At 43.2% G+C, this 20,641-nt stretch overlaps 1 protein-coding gene across 2 annotated transcripts; it reads right to left on the bottom strand.

Annotated features, from left to right (window-relative positions):
* Positions 1-9,558: 9,558 nt before the first annotated feature.
* vgll2a (vestigial-like family member 2a) lies at positions 9,559-20,023 on the bottom strand. 2 transcript variants are annotated; one of them, XM_038799664.1, is made up of 4 exons: positions 19,776-20,023; positions 18,760-19,048; positions 16,822-17,295; positions 9,559-10,025 (listed from the first exon to the last, which is right to left on the bottom strand). In XM_038799664.1, exons 1-4 carry the CDS (start codon positions 19,854-19,856, stop codon positions 9,982-9,984), a joined length of 888 nt encoding a protein of 295 aa, XP_038655592.1. In that variant the 5' UTR covers positions 19,857-20,023; the 3' UTR covers positions 9,559-9,981. The 2 variants fall into 2 exon arrangements, with proteins under 2 accessions (XP_038655592.1, XP_038655593.1); XM_038799665.1 differs by having other exon boundaries at positions 9,559-9,878.
* Positions 20,024-20,641: the final 618 nt, after the last annotated feature.

The raw sequence follows: 20,641 nt of genomic DNA, 5'->3' as shown, positions 1-20,641 counted from the left end.
GGGACGAATGGCCTCCTCCTATTATTTCTATGTTTCTTTTACTATATTTCTATATTTCCAAGTTGGGAAAGGATGGACTCTAACCTCCATTGGCTATTCAATGCAAGGGCTGTGCAAATTTGGTTTCTATGAAGTTTTCAAGAACATGGGTGACTTGGAGGGGAACCTCCAGGTGGTGGGGTTTCCAGGTATCGACTGCTCTTGTCCTTCTAGATGATGGTGGTTGTGGGTTTGTAAGGTGCTGCCGAAGGAACCTTGGGGAGTTACTGCAGTGCATCTTGTAGAATGTACACACGGCCGCCACTGTTCGGTGGTGGAGGAATTGAAGGTTTGTGGAAGGGAGAGCAATCAAGCGGACTGCTTTGTCCTGGATGCTGTCGAGCTTCATGAGTGTTGTTGGAGCTGCACTCATCCAGGCAAGTGGAGAGTATTCCATTACACCCCTGACTTGTGCTAGGCTTTTGGGGGTCAGGAGGTGAGTTACTCGTGGTACGATACCTAGCCATTGACCTGCCCTGGTAGCCACAGTTTCCGATCAATAGTAACCCCCCCACCCCGGGATGTTGATTGTGGGGGATTCAACAATGTTAATGCCATTGAATGTCAAGGGGCGGTGGTTAGATCCTCTCTTGTAGGAGATGGTCATTACCTGGCAGTTCTGTTGGACGAATGTAAATTGCCACTTGTCAGCCCAAGCCTGGATATTGTCCAGGTCTTGCTGCATTTGGACATGGAATGCTTAATTGTATGAGGAGTGAATGGTGCTGAACAGTGTGCAGTCATCAGTGGACATCCGCACTTCAGACCTTATGATGGAGGTGTTGTTCAAGGAGACTTGGTAAGTTGCTGCAGTCCATTTTGTGGATGTTACCAATGTACTGTTTGGGAGAGGGGGAGGTGGATGTTTCAAGTGGTGGATGGGGTGCTGCTTTGTTCTGGATGGTGTGGAACATTTTGAGTGTTGTTGGAGCTGCACTCATCCAAGAGAGTATGCCATCACACTCCTGACTTGAGCGTTAATGATGGTAGACAGGCTTTGATAGTCAGGAGGTGGGTTACTAGCCTTTAAAGTAATCTTTATCAGTCAGGAAGTCACACGCCGAGGAAGGCAACGCCGAGAGGTGAATCGGCCGGGAGGTTAGGATGTTTGTAACAGCCTTGTCTGATTTTCCTTCCGATTAAAAGGGAAGAAAAGTCTGGTGGAACTGGCTGGTGATTTTTCGACCATGAAATGCCCCTTACAATTCAGTCCAGGCGATATTTAATGTCCAAGTGATGGGATCACAGTTTAGTCCAATTAAACTTGAAATCTCACATGAAGAAATGATTAATATCTTGGCTCAAAACATTGGTTAATGAACTAAGATTAGGATTTAAGTGTGTGATTGAATGGAAAAATTAAGAAAACTATAGTTCCTAAAAATGCGCTCAGTGGCTCTGTGAGGGGCGGGAGTCAACGTTTATCTGACATCACCCCTCCCCTCCCCAGCCCCGCACAATCCCCTCCCTGAGGTAATTTGAAGGGCAGCCTAGCATTGACCTCTCCGCCCACACAAGTTGCCTGAGCGCCGGCAGCTGGTCACTTTTGTCGGTCAGAGAACTCACTTCCATTCGACCGTCCCCTCGCCGGCTAGCGACAACCGAAGCGGGCCCAGAGCCCAATTTCCCGCCAGGGTGTGTTCTCGGTGTGTGGCTGCAGCAGCAACATGCAGCCAAGCAGCGGCTTATTCTTTACCCAACTTGTCCAGGAGTGCCCCTGGTCCAGGACAGAGCCCTCTGCAGAATCCTTGACCAGAACAATCCAGAGCTCGCCCCTGCTCAGTACCGGTGGCAAGAATGGGGCAAAACATTCACTGAAGCTGCCCTTCAGCCGAAAGGTAGACCAAACTAATAGGTTTCCAGTGAACACTCTTTACAATAAAAGCAAACTTTAAATTTTAACCCAGGTGCGGGTGACCCCAAGACATGTGGCCCAAGGGGTCGTCACACCCCTGCTCTCCAGAGGTTGGGACTCGGTTCTGGAACTATAACCATTGGTTTATTTTTTCAATACTGTTTTTGTGGCAATAGCAATCACTTCAGCACAGCTTCTTTCGCTAGTTGATGTGAACGGTATGTTGGATTGTTTGCGGTATGTTTGGTGAGTTTGCTGACCCTGTGCTCAAATGGTTCAGACTATGGGGTATCGTGAATTCATTCACTTCAAATCGCCTGTGGGAGAGATGGGAGGCAATTCAAACGGAACAATAAACTGGTCTGTTTCACAGTTACAATACTCCTTATATTAACTATACACAAAAAAATGCCACAAATTAACCAAGATCTATGTGAACAATATTGAGCGGGAAATCTGTGCGTTCAATCCTCACGATCACCCGACTTTGTTCCACTCTAGCTACTGTATTCTGAAATTGAAAGAGGACCACGTTTTAAACTTGTGGTAACAATGAAGCCGAATCTTGGGCAGGAGCGAGGTTTTCTGAGATTATCAATAAGGGGTTCATGATATGTAAAGTTTGCAAACCCAAATAATCCTGTAGTGCTTCACAGAGCTGCTTTCTTCGGCTGACTTGTCAGGTATATTCCTATGTGAATGGAACAAGAACCATAAATATAAGCCATGTCTTGCTTCCCAGGGCTGGACATTTGAAATCACGCCTTGGGCAGTGACAAACCACCGTCTCGGGATCTGAGACTGATCCTTTATGGATCGGATCGACTTTAACTGGAAGCTACACTGTAATGCTCTCGTGTCAACTAATCCGGTGAATCTAATGGGGACCTCGCAATGTTCCCTTGGCTGCACAGCAGCACATCACGCGATCCCACCCAAGGTTGTTCGCTCCGTTTGAAATGTAAAGCGGGACCTGAGCGCCCGCGGCTTTGCAAGAGGTCATTTCTTGAGGCAACTGGGCTGTTTTGGGTCCTGCTCCCTTTCCTTTTTAGGGTAAGAGGACAGTGTGGTGGAGCTGGCTCTGACTGATGGCCCCAATTAGCACCCAATAATTTATTAGCTTCCACTTTCAGATTATGCGTTAACTTTACAGCTATTCCAACCATGGAAACTTTAGCCAGCGAGTGCTCACATTTCAGGCACCTTGGAACAGATTCGTTTCACAGGCTTTTGCAACCAGCCCTGCGGAGGGGCATTCAAAAAGAAAATGCTGCACTTACACCGATTTGTTAGCATGTTCTCTCTGCACCAGGTACAGAATTATCATTTGCACAATTAACCACCCCCAATGCCAAAGCGGCTATGTTATTACTGTCGTGAGCTATTAGAGAGCATACTTTCATTCCATCTTTTCACACTTCAAGCTGATACGTCCTCTCAACAAGTGTCGCAAATCATTAGTTTATTACCGTTCAAAGTAAGCACAGGCAGATTAATCTACCCGGTGTTGCAGGGGGCTGGGAACCGATGCAGAAAGTCGGAAGGTCGCAAAACAGGGACAGAAATAAAAGGCAGTAAGGGGGAAAGTGTAAGGCAGAGAAGCTACAGTCAAAAATCAAAAAGGGCGACAGTACAAGGTACAGTGACTGAGGAGAGCTCAGTGAATAGGCCCAGTAATACTAAAAGGAATAAAACGGGAAGTAAAAACATAAATGGAAAGCACTGTAGCATGGTGGTTAGCATAAATCCTTCACAGCTCCAGGGTCCCAGGTTCGATTCCCGGCTGGGTCACTGTCTGTGTGGAGTCTGCACGTCCTCCCCGTGTGTGCGTGGGTTTCCTCCGAGTGCTCCGGTTTCCTCCCACAGTCCAAAGATTGCAGGTTAGGTGGATTGGCCATGCTAAATTGCCCGTAGTGTCCTAAAAAGTAAGGTTAAGGGGGAGTTGTTGGGTTACGGGTATAGGGTGGATACGTGGGTTTGAGTAGGGTGATCATTGCTCGGCACAACATCGAGGGCCGAAGGGCCTGTTCTGTGCTGTACTGTTCTATGTTCTATGTTCTATGTTACCTGAAGATATGGGTTCAATGACAAGGAAAATTAGGGGAAAAGTTAAGAGGAAAAATAACTTGGGAGAGGTTACTGATCAAGGTGTTAAAATTCAAAACAGAGGTATAAAAACCAACATAAGTGTACTTTACCTGAATGCTTGTAGTATTCGGAATAAAGTAAATGAGTTGATGGCTCAAATCATCGTGAATGGCTATGATTTAGTGGCCATTACTGAAACATGGTTAAAGGATGGTCACAACTGGGAGTTAAATATCCGAGGGTATCAAACTATTCGGAAGGACAGAGTGGATGGTAAGGGAGGTGGTGTAGCTCTGTTATTTAAGGATGACATCGGTGCTATGGAGGATAAGGTTGAATCCATTTGGGTGGAAATCAGGAATAGTAAGGCGAAAAAGTCACTGATAGGAGTAGTCTATAGGCTACCAAATAGTAACATTATGGTGGGGCAGGCAATAAACAAAGAAATAACTGATGCATGTAGAAATGGTACAGCAGTTATCATGGGGGATTTTAATCTACATGTTGATTGGTTTAACCAGGTCAGTCAAGGCAGCCTTGAGGAGGAGTTTATAGAATGTATCCGCGATAGTTTCCGAGAACAGTATGTAGTGGAACCTATAAGGGAACAAGCGGTCCTAGATCTGCTCCTGTGTAATGAGACAGGATCGATTAATGATCTCATAGTTAGAGATCCTCTCAGAAGGAGCGATCACAATATGAATTTAAAATACAGATGGAGGGTGAGAAGGTAAAATAAAACATGAGTGTTTTGTGCTTAAACAAAGGAGATTACAATGTGATGAGAGAAGAGCTAGCTAAGGGAGCAAAGACTTTATGGTGAAACAGTTGAGGAACAGTGGAGAACCTTCCAAGCGATTTTTCACAGTGCTTAGCAAAGGTTTATACCAATAAAAAGGAAGGATGGTAGAAAGAGGGAAAATCGACCGTGGATATCTAAGGAAATAAGGGAGAGTATCAAATTGAAGGAAAAAGCATACAAAGTGGCAAAGATTGGTGGGAGACTAGAGGATTGGGAAATCTTTCGGGGGCAACAGAAAGCTACTAAAAAAGCTATAAAGAAGAGTAAGGTAGATTATCAGAGTAAACTTGCTCAGAATACAAAAACAGATAGTAAAAGTTTCTACAAATATATAAAACAAAAAAGAGTGCTGAGGTAAATATTGGTCCTTTAGAGGATGAAAAGGGAGATTTAATAATGGGAGATGAGGAAATGGCAGAGGAACTGAACAGGTATTTTGGGTCGGCCTTCACAGTGGAAGACACAAATAATATGCCAGTGACTGATGGAAATGAGGCTATGACAGCTGAGAACCTTGAGATGATTGTTATTACTAAGGAGGTAGGAATGGGCAAGCTAATGCGGCTAAAGGTAGACAAATCTCCTGGCTTTGGGGGAATGCAACCCAGAGTGCTAGAAGAGATGACTAGGGAAATTGCAAATGCACTAGTGATAATTTATCAAAATTCACTAGACTCTGGGGTGGTCCCAGTGGATTGGAAATGAGCAAACCTGACACCACTGTTTAAAAAAGGAGGTTGGCAGGAAGCGGATAATAATAGGCAAGTTAGCTTAACGTCAGTAGTAGGGAAGATGCTGGAATCTATCATCAAGGAAGAAATAGCGAGGCATCTGGATGGAAATTGTCCCATTGGGCAGACGCAGCATGGGTTCATAAAGGGCACATTGTGCCTAACTCATTTAGTGGAATTTTTTGAGGACATTACCAGTGCAGTAGATAATGGGTAGCCAATGGATGTCGTATATCTGGATTTCCAGAAAGCTTTTGACAAGATGCCACACAAAAGGTTGCTGCATAAGATAAAGATGCATGGCATTAAGGGTAAAGTAGTAGCATGGCTAGAGGATTGGTTAATTGATAGAAAGCAAGGGCCAGCATGGTGGCACAGTGGGTTAGCCCTGTTGCTTCACGGCGCTGAGGTCCCAGGTTCGATCCCGGCTCTGGGTAACTGTCCGTGTGGAGTTTGCACATTCTCCCCGTGTTTGCGTGGGTTTCGCCCCCCACAACCCAAAGATGTGTAGGCTTTGTGGATTGGCCACACTAAATTGACCTTTAATTGGAAAAAATGAATTGGGTACTCTAAATTTATTTTTAAAAATTAATAGAAAGCGAAGAGCGATTAATGAGTGTTTCTTTGGTTGGCAATTAGTAGCTAGTGGTGTCCCTCAGGGATCAATGTTGGGCCCACAATTGTTCACAATTTAGATAGATGATTTGGAATTGGGAACCAAGTGCAATGTGTCCACGTTTGCGGACGACTCTAAGATGAGTGGTAAAGCAAAAATTGCAGAGGATACCGGAAGTCTGCAGAGGGATTTGGATAGGTTAAGTGAATGGGCTCGGGTCTGGCAGATGGAATACAGTGTTGACGAATGTGAGGTTATTATTTTGGTCGGAATAACAGCAAAAGGGATTATTATTTAAATGATAAAATATTAAAACATGCTGCTATGCAGAGAGATCTGGGTGTGCTAGTGCATGAGTCGCAAAAAAGTTGGTTTACAGGTGCATCAGGTGATTAAGAAGGCAAATGGAGTTTTGTCCTTCATTGCTAGAGGAATGGAGTTTAAGACTAGGGAGGTTATGTTGCAATTGTATAAGGTGTTAGTGCGGCCACACCTGGACTATTTTGTTCAGTTTTCATCTCTTTACCTGAGAAAGGACGTACTGGCGCTGGAGTGTGTGCAGCGGAGATTCACTAGGTTAATCCCAGAGCTGAAGGGGTTGGATTATGAGGAGAGGTTGAGTAGACTGGGACTGTAATTGTTGGAATTTGGAAGGATGCGGGGGGGGGGGGGGGGGGGGGGGGGGGGGGGGGGGGGTGGATCTTATAGAAACATAAAAAATTCTGTTTTTAAAATTATGGGCAGCACGGTCGCATGGGGGCAGCATGGCAGCATGATGGTTAGCACAATTGCTTCACAACTCCAGGGTCCCAAGTTTGATTCCCAGCTTGGTTCACTGTCTGTGCGGAGTCTGCACATTCTCCCCGTGTGTGCGTGGGTTTCCTCCGGGTGCTCCAGTTTCATCCCACAGTCCAAAGATTGGCAGGCTAGGTGGATTGGTCATGCTAAAATTGCCCTTAGTGTCCAAAATTGCCCTTAGTGTTGGGTCGGGTTACTGGGTTATGGGGATAGGGTCGAGGTGTGGGATTGGATAGGGTGCTCTTTCCAAGAGCCGGTGCTGACTCGATGGGCCGAATGGCCTCCTTCTGGACTGTAAATTCTATGATTCTATGATTTATGAAGGGAATAGATAGGATAGATGCGTGCAGGTTGTTTCAACTTGCAGGTGAAAGCAGAATGGGGGACATAGCCTTAAACTAAGGGTAAATAGATTTCGGACTGAGTTTAGGAGGAACTTCTTCACCCAAAGGGTTGTGAATCTGTGGAATTCCCTGCCTAGTGAAGCAGTTGAGGCTCCTTCATTAAATGTTTTTAAGATAAAGATAGATAGTTTTTTGAAGAATAAAGGGACTAAGGGTTATGGTGTTCCGGCCGGAAAGTGGAGCTGAGTTTAAGGGGCCAGATGGCCTACTCCTGCTCCTAGTTCTTATGTTCTTATGTAATGTTAATATCCAGGCTGTATTCCAAGTTACTGGACCGACAATTAATATTTAATTACGGAAATTAACTGCTGGAAAATTTCAAATATTAATAAAAACAAAACCTTGTTCACTTCTGGTGCGATTTCTTTTCGATTCTGCGGCTCGTTCTTAGCGAAGGAAAACCACCAACATTCACTCACTGAAATACTTGGCAAGGTGGAAGTTGATTTGATTTTAACGAATTATTTTTTAAAGAGGGAGAGCTCGCGATTTTGCGACTATGGGTGTGGGATTGGCGGAAAATTGTCGGCTGACCGCCGCAGAGCTGTAATTTAAATACAGAAATCGCATATTGAACCAGTCCGTATTTATCAGTGCATGGCAGGCCTTAAACACACACACGCGCATATATATATATATATATACTGCCTCTACTCAATTAGGCCGCAGCCACTGCTTCTCCCCTGTTCCAGAAATTAGAAAGTGTTGCAAATTACTCAGCTATTTCAGTAATTCCAGTGCGAGAGAAGGAAACGGAAGCATCGAAGATGGGTCTCTCTGCCTCTTTACTGGCCACAGTTAAAGGGGCGAAGTCACGGAGCTGGGCTAAACAGTTTGAAAAGTCGGTGTGAGTGTGCGAGGGATCTAGGTAAATAGCATCTCTGGGGCTATAAACATTTGGACAGGGGTGTGTGTGTGTGTGTGTGTGGAGGGGGGTTATCACGGCGAGATTGTGAAGCTAAAACACCAAAGTAATTCTCACCATTTTATACCCAAATACTGAGAACTAGCAGACATATTCTAAACCTTCTGCCAAAACAGGTACACGTGGAGAGGAATAAGACTGCCGTAATGTGGAGAAAGTAAGGATGTTTATGTTGCCCATAGTGCAGGGTGTGTTACGGGGGGTCGGGCTGGTTAACTTCCCTGTTATAAAGGGCACCTCGTCTCGCTGGAGTACGGTCACTCACCCTCGCTCATTTCTGTCTGACACATCTCATTCTCAATTTATTGTCCCTTAAACCGCTGGGATTGCAGCTCAAACAAACCAGCCAGAAATAACCAGTCTCCGGGTATAGATCTTGGAATGCACGACTTTTGACTGTGAACCCCAACCAACTTACTACCTTCCTCCTCAAGTGGCAGCAACCGTTCAGAATGCAACTCCCCGGCTTCAATTCACTTTCTCAAACAGCAAAGTTTAATGAATGAACAAACATTGAAATAAACTTAACAAATATTCACATTAAAAAAAAAAACGAGCGTCGCCTTCTCAAAAGAGTAAAATTTTATACAATCTATTTTTACAGAGGTACTTTTTAAAACTACTTTTCCATTCGGCGGTCCTTTTTCTGACAGTTACAAAACAGCTAAAAACAGCAACAGCAAAAAAACACGCTCAGAATTCATCAACTGGAGGTCATCTGTCACAAAAATGCTGCTGGAAACTGAAATTCACTTCTGGTTCCTCCCCCCCCCCCCCCCCCCCCCCACCACACACCCACCTCCCCTTGCCCCGGCCACGCTTTCCTTTGCATCTTGCGGAGACCATTGCTTAGCTCTCTCCCTTTCAGCGTGGTCCACTTGTGTCAGCTCCCACACTCAGTGCGGAACCCTCTCACTGGGAGGCCAGCAGTTTGCACAGTTGTCCCAGGCAGCTGCTCCCCTTCAAGCGGGGGTGGGGGGGGGGGGGGGGGGGCATGTATGCAAGTTTAAATGGGTTCTTAATCGCCGAGTAACGTTGAGGACAGAATCAATGCCGGTCCCTCCCAGAGCTAATCCACCAGTCTGCGGCGGTGCTGCATTCTTAACTGTTTTCGGCCTTTGGGATGAATTTACCATCTCTTCCCCCACCTTTCGTGCTTCTCTCACTATAAACATTGAAACAACATCTCCGAGCATTTTATTAATGACCCCCCCCCCCCCCCCCCGCAACCCGGACAGCTCGTCCTCTTTAGAAATGCCCAGGCTGCCGATGTCTTGAAACCCCCCCCCCCCCCCCCGACACATCCATTGGATCGAAGCAGAATTTGGTTCGGAGATGTGTGCGTGTGTGTTTTCAAAAAGAACGATTGCATTTCTGAAAGGGTATTCAAATCCACCCGCTTCCGAAAGCGCTCCTTCTCACAATGTTCCTCAGAGGTTCAAGGTGTGGCCTTTCAAAGGTCGCTGTCACGTCTTTAAGCTTCGACCAGTCTTGCCCACCGACTGTTCGACAAGTTTGTAGTTTGAAAAACAATTGTTTTTATTTTTTTTTGATTGAAGCGTTTTGCTGTGTAAAAACATTCAGCTTAACAGGGTCCACCACATAGGGAGTAACGGCGAGCTGAAACCGAGATCAAAATCTGTTACACACTGTACAATAGGAGAAGGGAAACGTTTCAGGTAGCAAATACAGGGGGAGCCGAGCGAGGTAGGTGCTGTGTGCTCTAAAACCAGTACAGATCCTTGTTTTTTTCCTGGTGCGCCAGACCTGAGAATGTAAAAAAAAGGCAAAAGAAGTGGAAAAGGATGTATGAGCAGAACAGGGACAGAGATATAGAACCAGAGCTGTGCTCTGAAGGTTAGAACAAATAAAGCATTGAAATAGTAAGATAGAGAGAAACTTCACCCTACCCCGCATAAATCATTCAAATCAAATAAGATGCGCACCAGCCCCTAGAGGAACAGAACATCTTGTTAACCATCATGGGAAGAACTCTTCCCCAGTTTTGATGCTGCCAGTTACAAGCGTTAAGAATAATAATCTTCATTGTCACAAGTAGGTTTACATTAACACTGCAATGAAGTTACTGTGAAAAGCCCCTAGTCGCCACATTCTGGCGCCTGTTCGGGTACACAGAGGGAGAATTCAGAATGTCCAAATTGCCTAACAAGCACATCTTTCGGCACTTGTGGGAGGAAACCCACCAGACACAGGGAGAACATGCAGATTCTGCACCCAGTGACCCAGGCCCGGAATTGAACCTGGGACCGGGAATTGAACCCAGCACCCTGGCGCTGTGAAGCCTCAATGCTAACCACTGTGCTACAGTGTTTCCGTGTTTCAAGTCTAATAGAGCTGTGTTCGCCTGGAAATACCCATCATAACAGATTTATTTAGCGAGTTTAATGGAATGAAGCGTCGCGAGGCGAGTTGATAGCCTTTTCCCACCCTGTGGTAATTTAACATTTCGACGTGGCTAAAATGACCTCCATTGTCTGGAGTTCAGATTGATGGTTGAACACGCCTGTAAAAGAATGCCTGCTGGAAACGATGGACATGTGTCTCAGTGGTATCAAAGCACATTCCTACTGGAATTGACACAGGTATTAAGATAGATTAGATATCTAGCTATGCTGAAAATGCTGTAAACATGTCCAAGCATTTGGTGCACCTTTTTATCCCACAGCACAGACAGCGCTGCTCTCTGCATGCGCTGTACTTAGTGCGTGTTGTAAACTTGCCTCTTTTAATACATCTGCTGAAGAACATTACTGTGTTCACAGCGACTTTCATTCTTGTAGTAAATTAACTGTCTTAAACAATAGTGTGAGGATGGACTATATTGCGAGACACACGCGTCCGCTGCATACTCAACAACATTGCTGCCTTTCTCTAATTCAGTACATTTCAAAATGTAACATTTGCTCAATGATTGGTGGGATTTGATATTGATAACCTGACGGGCCGAAAAGTGAAATTCTTTTCTCGAACAGCGAAATCTCCGCTGTTGGAAAGAAGGTCTGCAATTCCTCTTAATTAAGTCATTCCGATTGCAATTTTAAACTTCTTTAGGCAGCTTCAATAGATGATTGTGCAACCAGCGCAATGCAAGTGGAGGTGTGGAGCTCTATTCATTCAATCGGGACAGTTAATATTAAACGCTCCACTCGCCCCTAGTTCTGCTTTACTTTCTGACTTCGATATTTTCCAATCAATCTGCTCTTAAATGTGTCGATTGTTAGAAATAGGTAACATGATTTCCGCGGCGTCTATTTTTTCCATTTATCGAAACATTTCCCCCGACAATTTACAGTTCGAGTCTGTCAATCGCAGAAAGCTGAGACAATTGTCAATAATGCATATTAATGCATGGGGATAGTTAGTGCATTTGTAAAGTCTAATAGGGCTGCATTGGTGGGAAAATACACATGCGTGCACTTATGTGTATGCAATCTTACACGCAGACAATGTAATTCAGCCCACACCATCTGTAGCTGTACCTCTGTCGTTTCATCTTGTAGAGTGGAATCATATCGGGCAAAGATATACCTTTAACAGAACCATTTAATTGGCCGTGGATAGATTGGGACCTGCCATCAAATTGCAAGTAGTGGGAAATGTGAACAAGTTACATACATCAGATACGTAACGCTAGGACCGAATAGCAGTGTGTTAATCCGCTTCCTCCTTCAGGTACCATGTTCTAAGAGGGTGTTGGACTTCAATTGGATTTGCTCATGATTATGCTCGGCAAAGTGCTGCGGTGGTTTACCATTGCCTTCTGCATTATGGCTGATCAGAAAACTCTCCAGTTCTCACTGACGGCCACCAGGCATAATGGAAGGATTTACAGGTTAATAATCAACCTATTTTTTATTCGTTCAGGGGATGTGGAGTCTGCTGGCCGAGTCAGCATCGGTTGCCCATTCCGAATTTTCCTCGAATTGGGTGGTTTCTGAGGGTATTTAAGAGTCAACTACTTTGCTGTGGGTCTGAAGTCATATGTAGGCCAGACCAGGTAAGACAAGGATGGCAGATTTCCTTCCCCAAAGAGTACATCAGTGAAGCACTAATTTGGCCACGTTATACAGGCAGCATCTGTGGCTATCAAGTCATGAAGTGGGACTAGAAACTGACGTTCCTCCAAAGTTCCCACTGCTCCCACAAGACCTCCCACTATTATTACACGAGATTTTCACATGAGGCTTGGGCTTGAATCCAGCCTAGGCTAATTGGACACATATCTTCTTTCTATGTCAACTGCCAAATTCTACATAAAATAACTTCAATAAGTGGCCATGACATAATTCCCAAATAACTCAATGGCATGCGCTATTCATACTCTGGCACAAAATATCATGCTAAGGCCTTAGAATGACCAGTGTGCATCAGGAGGCACTCCTCTGAGATTGGGATTAAGGGACACCATTGCGCCAGCAAAATTAGAGCATCTAGCCCTTGCTTTAGCTGACTTTGGAATATCTGAGGCTGACACTGGCTGCTGGCAGTAAAAACCTTTGCACGCAGCAATAGCATACATTTAAAATAATTGAATGTTAGCTTTAACAATAATTCCATTCAAAATAATTAAATCTAGGTTTGAATTTAAGCCAATTAAACGTGGTAAGGTGATATGAACCATCTAATGTAACAGTATTGCACTGAATATGCACTTATATTACCCAGATGTGAAGTTGTTTTGAGTGTGCATCATTGTGAAAGTTGCAATATTAATTAGGAGTTGGTTTGAACCCATGTGCACATTAAAGCCACAGGTATGAGACTAGCTTTAGTAATTGCTTGGTCAAATATGGATCCGGTCCCGTATTAGCCATATTAAAAATGCCCTTTGCTTCCCTTGACATCATTATGGACTCACTTTAAATGTTTTTGTTAATGTTAGCAAAAACTGGACATCTCTGATCATTCTGATATTCCTGTTCCTTCTTAAAATTAAAAAATTAGGCTCTGGTTGAGCAGAGCCTGTAAGCTTCCAACACTTAGATGCACAGACCTTCTTTGCATTAATGTTAGGTGCAGCTGGAAGTACAAGATCAAACTAGAGGGCATATGTTCAACTTTAGTTTTCCTAACACAGATTTTGTGCACAAGAACTGTAAATAAGAAATTTGAAAACACACATGATTTATGGGCCCATATTCCTGACATGTACTTCTGGCACACAAAGCTAAAATTGGTCATTAAATGTTGAGTGATACAAAATGTAAAGGTGGTCCTAATGATTTCAGTACAATGACATAATAAAATAGACAATTATTGGAATGTAAAGTATTTGCCTCAAGGTAATAATGATGGTCCATTGTATAAGATCAGGTTTTTTCTCTAACCAAGCTAATTCATTAAGATTCTACATATGGTCTATCATTTAAGAAAGTAAAAATTTGATCAGAGCAAAGATAATCCAAGTTTATTGGAAAGTCAGTGAAAGCATATCACTTTAATTACCTGGATCACTTTATAAACAACACAATTTTGTTAAATCAAAGCTTCATGATTTGATTAGCACACAACCTTGCTTTCCTTGCTCATAGCACACTGTTTTTATTTTTCAGATGAAACGATATGATATTGATCAGCACAATTTTGAAGGATGAACAATTCATCTCTCAAGGTTTTATCGTTCTTTCCTTTACTGGTAACCTTTCTTCTACAAATTAACACTTTTAAGTCACAGGTTTTCAATAACACACTTTTTAGCAACTAATACTAGCAAGGATTTCTTTTCATTGTGACACGTATTGTAGTTTGCAAAGAGGCTTTATATAGCACAAACAATACTGAGCATTATTGTTCCTGACACCATCAAAGTTGATCTTCATTTATAAATCTAATCGGAAAAGTAAAGGTTGCCACAATTGCATAAATATTTGCTACTCATGCCTCTACTAATACAAAACCTTGCAACTCTTTGTTAAATTTATTTGAATCAAGGCCACGGGTCCCTTTTCAGGTTATTTCAGCTTACCCAATAAAGGCTATCTATGATCATGAATGTGTAGCCTCCCTCAATCAGTTAATACCAGAGACCCATCCATGAATATAGTTACCTGACTTATTTTTCCAAATCTAGGTTTGATTTACTTCTGAAGAGGCCCATTTTAATTCCCGCGTAACGGGCTTCTCTGAAGAAGTCGTACAGACTCGAAACGTTAACTCTGTGTCTCTCTCCACAGATGCTGTTAGACCTACTGTATTTTTTCCAGCATTTTCTGTTTTATTTTACTGCTCTTAAATGTAGATTTTCAGTCTATACCCTGATGGGATGATTTACTACGAATGCAAAAACGTTTAATTGTTTCGCAACAGACACACTCTTAGACTATAATGCAGACTGGGAATGTTTGAAAAATGTGTTATTTCACAAATTCCTAATACTGGAGTTCACATGAAGGGATTTAAAATACATCCAATATCATACATTATTACTTTCACCTTCAGCTGATATCCATATTAAGGATGTAAACAATAAAAGCAGAATAAAAGAAAACGTCAAAATATATATTAAATGACAATACATGTCTGGTATGTGAACATAAAATAGTAATGATGTGGAGATGCCGGCGTTGGACTGGGGTGAGCACAGTAAGAGGCCTTACAACACCAGGTTAAAGTCCAACAGGTTTGTTTCAAATTACAATAAAATAGTAATGTTATCATGGCAGTCAGATGATGAATAAATCTTTAAATCAAACAATGTGTAAACCTTTAATTCTATTTAATTGTTGAAATGCTTGGATGGGTTGCTGTACTGTATTCTGCACAAATATTAATATTGTAAAACACTATTATATTTAATTAAAATCCTTTTTCTGTCAATTTATCCCACAACCTGCAACCCAGTGTTACAGAATATTCCCTTGCTGTTAAACAGAGTTCCTTAGAAAATGTTGATGATCATAATAATGGAAGGTCTGACAGCCAGCCTCCAATAGAAGCTCAGAAAATTAATTGATTAAGTGAGACCGCAATGATCTTGGTCATCCCAAATGGCAAATTAACTGTCCTACACAATTTATTTCCTCAGTGCAGCCTTGTTAATTTATTCTTAACTTATTCTTTCATTAGCATAAGACCTCAAAAATGTACAGGTCTTTACCTTTTGCAATTGTCTGCTTGTAAGCTTCAGGCATTTAAAACACTATCCTGTGTCACCAAATCAGTGTCATTTCTGATTCATCTTTTTCGTTTTGCAGTGAAACTAAAACTGTAGTTAGTAAGCTGCTCAATGTTTTGGTCCTAATCTAGATGGTAGTGGACTATCTGGGTTCAAAGCAATGCAAGTCACTTTGACTTTTCCCCGTTATGAACAATGCGGCTGAGTAATATTTCCAAAATAAATTACAGAACAACCTCACTGAATGTTTCATAGCCTGGAGCCAACGGCTGGCCATCAGGAGGATATATAATAGTATGTAATAGAGTCCTGGCAATTGTTTTACTTTTCTCATTAAAGGGGCTGACTCATGTTGGACTATAGTTTTCTAGGTGCCAACCATTCTTTCATTCCTGACAAAACATTTGCCATGCCTGAACTCAGACAATAAATTTAAGTGTGCTACTTCATTAGAAGACACACTGCATTTGTATCAAATGCTAGTTTCATCTCACAAATTGAGCTCTGTGACTTTCAGCAGGGATCGATCTCTACCCGAGGGCACTGAGGCTAGTCTTGACACCCCACAAGCACCTTGGCTGAATTTAACTTTGAACTCTGAGGCGGGTAAATCATCTTTGGTCTCCCAAAGCCTGTCTACCATACACAAGGCACAAGTTAGGAGTGCGATGGAAAACTCTCCACTTGCCTGGATGAGTGCAGCTCCCAAACACCCCAGAAGCTCAACACCATCCAGGACAAAGCAGTCTGCTTGATTGGCACCTCATCCATCATCTTAAGCATTCAATCTCTTCACCACCAGCAACCATATACAAGATACACTGGAGAAACTCACCAACGCTCATTCAATAAGATTTTCTGAACCCACAGCCTCTACCATCCAGAAGGATAAGGGCAGCCAATGCATGGGAACACCACCACCTGAAAGTTCCCTTTCCAAGTCACACACCATCCTGACTTGGAATGATATTGCCATTCCTACACTGTCGCTGGATCACAAATCCTGGAACACCCTCCTGAATAGCACTGTGGGGGTACCTACACAAGTTTGACTGCAGCAGTTTTAGAAGGCGGTTCTGGGCCACCTTCTCAAGAGGAATTGGAAATGTGCAACAAATGCCTGCCTTGCCAACAATGTCCATTCCTTGAATGAATAAACAATATAGGCATTGAACTTGAGCCTTTTCTGATCTGTACAGCTTGACTCTGCACTGGGTGGTGTATCTACAAATAGAACCATTGCAGATTCTTTCATCTTTATTGAACTCACCAAGGAGTGACCACTTTTCTCTGCAACAGTGTGTACTTCTAAGTACTTCTCTCACCTGATACAGCTTTATTCAACTTTTACAGACAACAAACAATTTCAGCTTTTGAAACCTTTTCCATTTCTTGATTTCTGCATGCACTCTCTTTGGAAGTATTTACCTGCATCCACATTGAGGTTGAGGGTTTGGCTCATGTCACTGGTGGGCCCTGTGAAAGCCCCTGTGGTCCATGCAGAGGCAGTGTCACTCTTGGTCAGATCACACTGGGGCGTAGGGACAGGAGGAAGCCGATGTGGCCTCACTGATGGCACTAACAGTGAACTGTAGCGTGGGTCAAAAGATGTACCCATCCCGTATACATCATGCATGCTGGGCCGTGTGTAGACAGAGCTCTGTGTATTGATGGCACTGCCCAATGAGTAATGATGGTGGTGCCAGGGCTCAGGAGCTCCTTGGTGTAGATGGGTGTGCAGAGTGGCACTTGAATATGGGTCAGCTCCAAAGGGCAGCTCAGTGGGAGCTCCAGCCAGGGCATTGCCAAGACTGCTACTTAGGCTGGCTGACATGGAGGGTTGATAAGCACTGTTCCAGAAAGAAGGAGGGAAACTCCGTTGGTTCATTGGGAAGGCTCCCTCTGGAAATAAAGAAGAAAAAATGGAATGATCAACAATTATCAGCAACAGTGATGTACATGCCACTGGTACAGAAACTTCAATTAAAATCATTAAAAAAACAAACTATGTACATTCCCACAATAAACAATTAGAATAACAGATTCCACATTACTTTGTGCAGATAATTTATTGTAAAACAATCACAATTATTTTCCACACCCCCTTAACTTGATGGAAAGGCTCCATTGATAACATAAATATAATCTCTTTCGGCAACTAAATTTCAAAATACCACTCTTTTACTTGTCAAAATACCCTCCGCACTTGTTTAAAGAAATGTTTTGCGTTTGAAGCGACCCTACTTCATTGGAGACAGCTGCAGCAAAACACGTTACAAAAACTAGTTCTAGTGAAATCGAAGTATTCTGTGGCTTTCCTATAACGAGGTCAAATTTATTTGAGGGATACTGTGCACTGAAGAGGTACTTAATAATGTGACTCACTTGAGAAATTGAAACACCAAAGAAAACTGCGGCCTTACAGTATTTTCGATTTCAAACTTTAGAATTGGTCAGTATTTTTTGTTATTTGAATGTTGAGAATAACTTCAAGCGACTGTCATGAAGAGCTCAGAATCAGCTCAGCGTGAGAGCAATATGCACAAATGTGAACTCAAAACCCAAACTTTAACAATCTGCGTTGATTCCAATTAAAAAGTACACAATGGCGCGCAACTCGCTGACACCCTTTTGGTGCAAGTGGGGCTGTGTGGCAATCTGCAGGAAGTGGGCTGAGGTTGCACAGAATTTAGTGAAACTGTAATTTAAGATGTGCCCGAAAGCCATCATTCCATTGCACCAACACCAGACAAGTCAAATGGCAAAAATGAACCAAAAATGGTGAATTTCGGTAATTTGTAAAAAAAAACAATGCAATTTACATTCGGTCTAACAGAGCAATCTAATTGGGTGAAACAGACGGAATGAAATCAATCATGGATCTTCCGCTGTGATTTACAACCAAGATAAGGTGCCGGTGTCTACTGGCCAAGCCGCCCCAACCCTTGTTTACTGTCAAGAGCGTACTTGCGATTGTCCCCATTTCTAATTTATCGGCGCCGGATCAAAGACACGATGAGTGAAAAGACGAAATAGATCTCGCTGTGTTTAGGCTGCATTCTGCAATCTGTTAACATTCCTAACCAATCTAACATCTAACTCACTGCGTCCTGTTATTAATGTTTATTGGTGCGAAAATTAGGTGTAATTTCCAACTAGAACAAGACATTCCAAAGTGTCCCGCAAAAGTCCCTCAATTTGACAGCCAATGTCAGTAATTGCAACGATCACTAATCTAGTAATTGAAATCAAATGTATGCTTTGGAAGATTTGAAGCGGGATTTGGGGGGGGGGGGGGGGGTACCAGTGGCCGTGCCCGCGAACAGCCGGATATCGGCCGCTGACTGCCGCTTTCACTGAACCCACCTCTCCAAGAACTGGCGCTGCCTCTTGAAGGTTTGGAGCCGCTGCTGGCGGGAGAGTAACTGCTGGGCTGGCTCAGTGCCCTTGTAAAATGTTCATCAACAACACTGCTAATGTCACCCTGGAAGTAAGTGAACAGGACGCATCGGGAGCTGAGGTATTCCGCTTCGGGTGGACGCTCTTTTTCACTGCGCGATTCTTCCTCTTTGATCGCAGAGCCGTGCACAGAAAATGACCCGCTGATGTTTGTGCTGTCCGCCGCTTCTTGCATTTTGGAGTAAAAAGCTAGTTTCTGCAAAATAAGAGGGAAAGCCACATTCACAGCGCTGTGTGGAGCCACTTAGCACCCAGTGTATCAGCAATGCCTAAATCTAAAGCTTCGACCCTGTAGTTTGGAATTTGCAATAAATGATAATTGTCCCTCATTGAATTGTGATTGCTTACTCGTCTGAAAATGTCCTGAAAATGAAAAGTACAAGTAACAGGGCATGTCTGGTTGGGTCACAGTAATTATCGATGGCTTTATTTTTAATTAATAACAAAAGAAACGTGGAGAAGGTTATAGAATTCCCAGGAAAGTTGGTAGTGTCAAAATGAGTGCCACAGGACGATATCACTACTACAAAGCTGAAATAACGGGAGTTTAAATGCACGCAGTTTCCAGAGTTGGATATTGACCGGTAGTCATGAGAAGGGGTACAGACTGTCTCCCTGCTTAAACCAAACACTTCTGCAAATGTTGGTGCAACTTTATCAGGTTCTGGGAAAGCAGGTCCACTAACGGCACAAGTTAAAATTTCATAATGTATTTCCAGAAAAGGCATGACTATATTCCCAGAAAAAAAACATTAGGCTAGCCTAATGTCCAGAGGGAGTGTTCGAAACCCTTTAAGAAATTCATTTTAGTGTTTCGTTTAAGTCAACCGCTAATTTGAATCAAATGAATGAATTAGTGGAATAATATGTAAATAGTATCTAAAAAATGATTGATTATTTCACCGCCGACTTTCTAAACTTACCTGATGGTGGTAAGGACTGTAAGTTGCTGTAAAATAAGGCTGGGGACCATACACTTGGTACATAACATCCAGACAGCTCATGGCGAAGGCTGGATTTACCAACAGGGTTCAGGCGAGGTAGAAAGCAGACGATGCTTCATGGGTGATCGTGTCCAATGTAGGCGAACATCGCTGCCCTGAGTGAGAAGCGGAGTTCTGTTGCCGCAGCGGCGTCTCTTGGCCTCTCTCTCTCTCTCTCTGTGTCCCCGCTCGGACTCCAATGCAAAAAGCAAACCAAACATTTAAAGCGGACGCCAGAGAGAGTGGCGACGTCAGCGCGCGCCTGTCCAAGGCGACCCCCAGTGTATGGAGCAGTGTTCAGGCTCTGAGAGGAGGGCGATTCACTGCTAAATCACAGCAAATATGGATAAACATCCAAGTAGCATTATGTCCCCTTCTCACCTCGTAGTGAGCCGTCATTCTTTTTACATCAGATAAGTCATTGAAAGCAACCGATGCATCAGAAAAGAAGTTTATTTTTTACATTTTCATTCGGTGTATTAATTTTAATATGTATTAGGATTAAGTTCTTACAATGAGTGAAATAAAATATACTTTCTTGGGTATATGAATCATTTAATTACCAACTTCAATCAAAATAACTCCGTGCAACACCCCTTTGCAAATCATTTTGTTGCCTCCTATGGTTACTTTTGGTCGTCCAAGCATTGGTGAGACTGCAGCTGGAGTTCCGCATTGGAGAAACTGCACCTGGAGTTCTGCATTGGTGAGACTGCACCTGGAGAACTGCACTGGTGAGACTGAACCTGGAGTTCTGCATTGGTGAGACTGCACCTGGAGTTCTGCATTGGTGAGACTGCACCTGG

The sequence above is a fragment of the Scyliorhinus canicula genome, chromosome 6 (assembly GCF_902713615.1).
Source record: "Scyliorhinus canicula chromosome 6, sScyCan1.1, whole genome shotgun sequence".
Taxonomy (NCBI): domain Eukaryota; kingdom Metazoa; phylum Chordata; class Chondrichthyes; order Carcharhiniformes; family Scyliorhinidae; genus Scyliorhinus; species Scyliorhinus canicula.
This window is presented reverse-complemented; position numbering and strand designations above follow the sequence as displayed.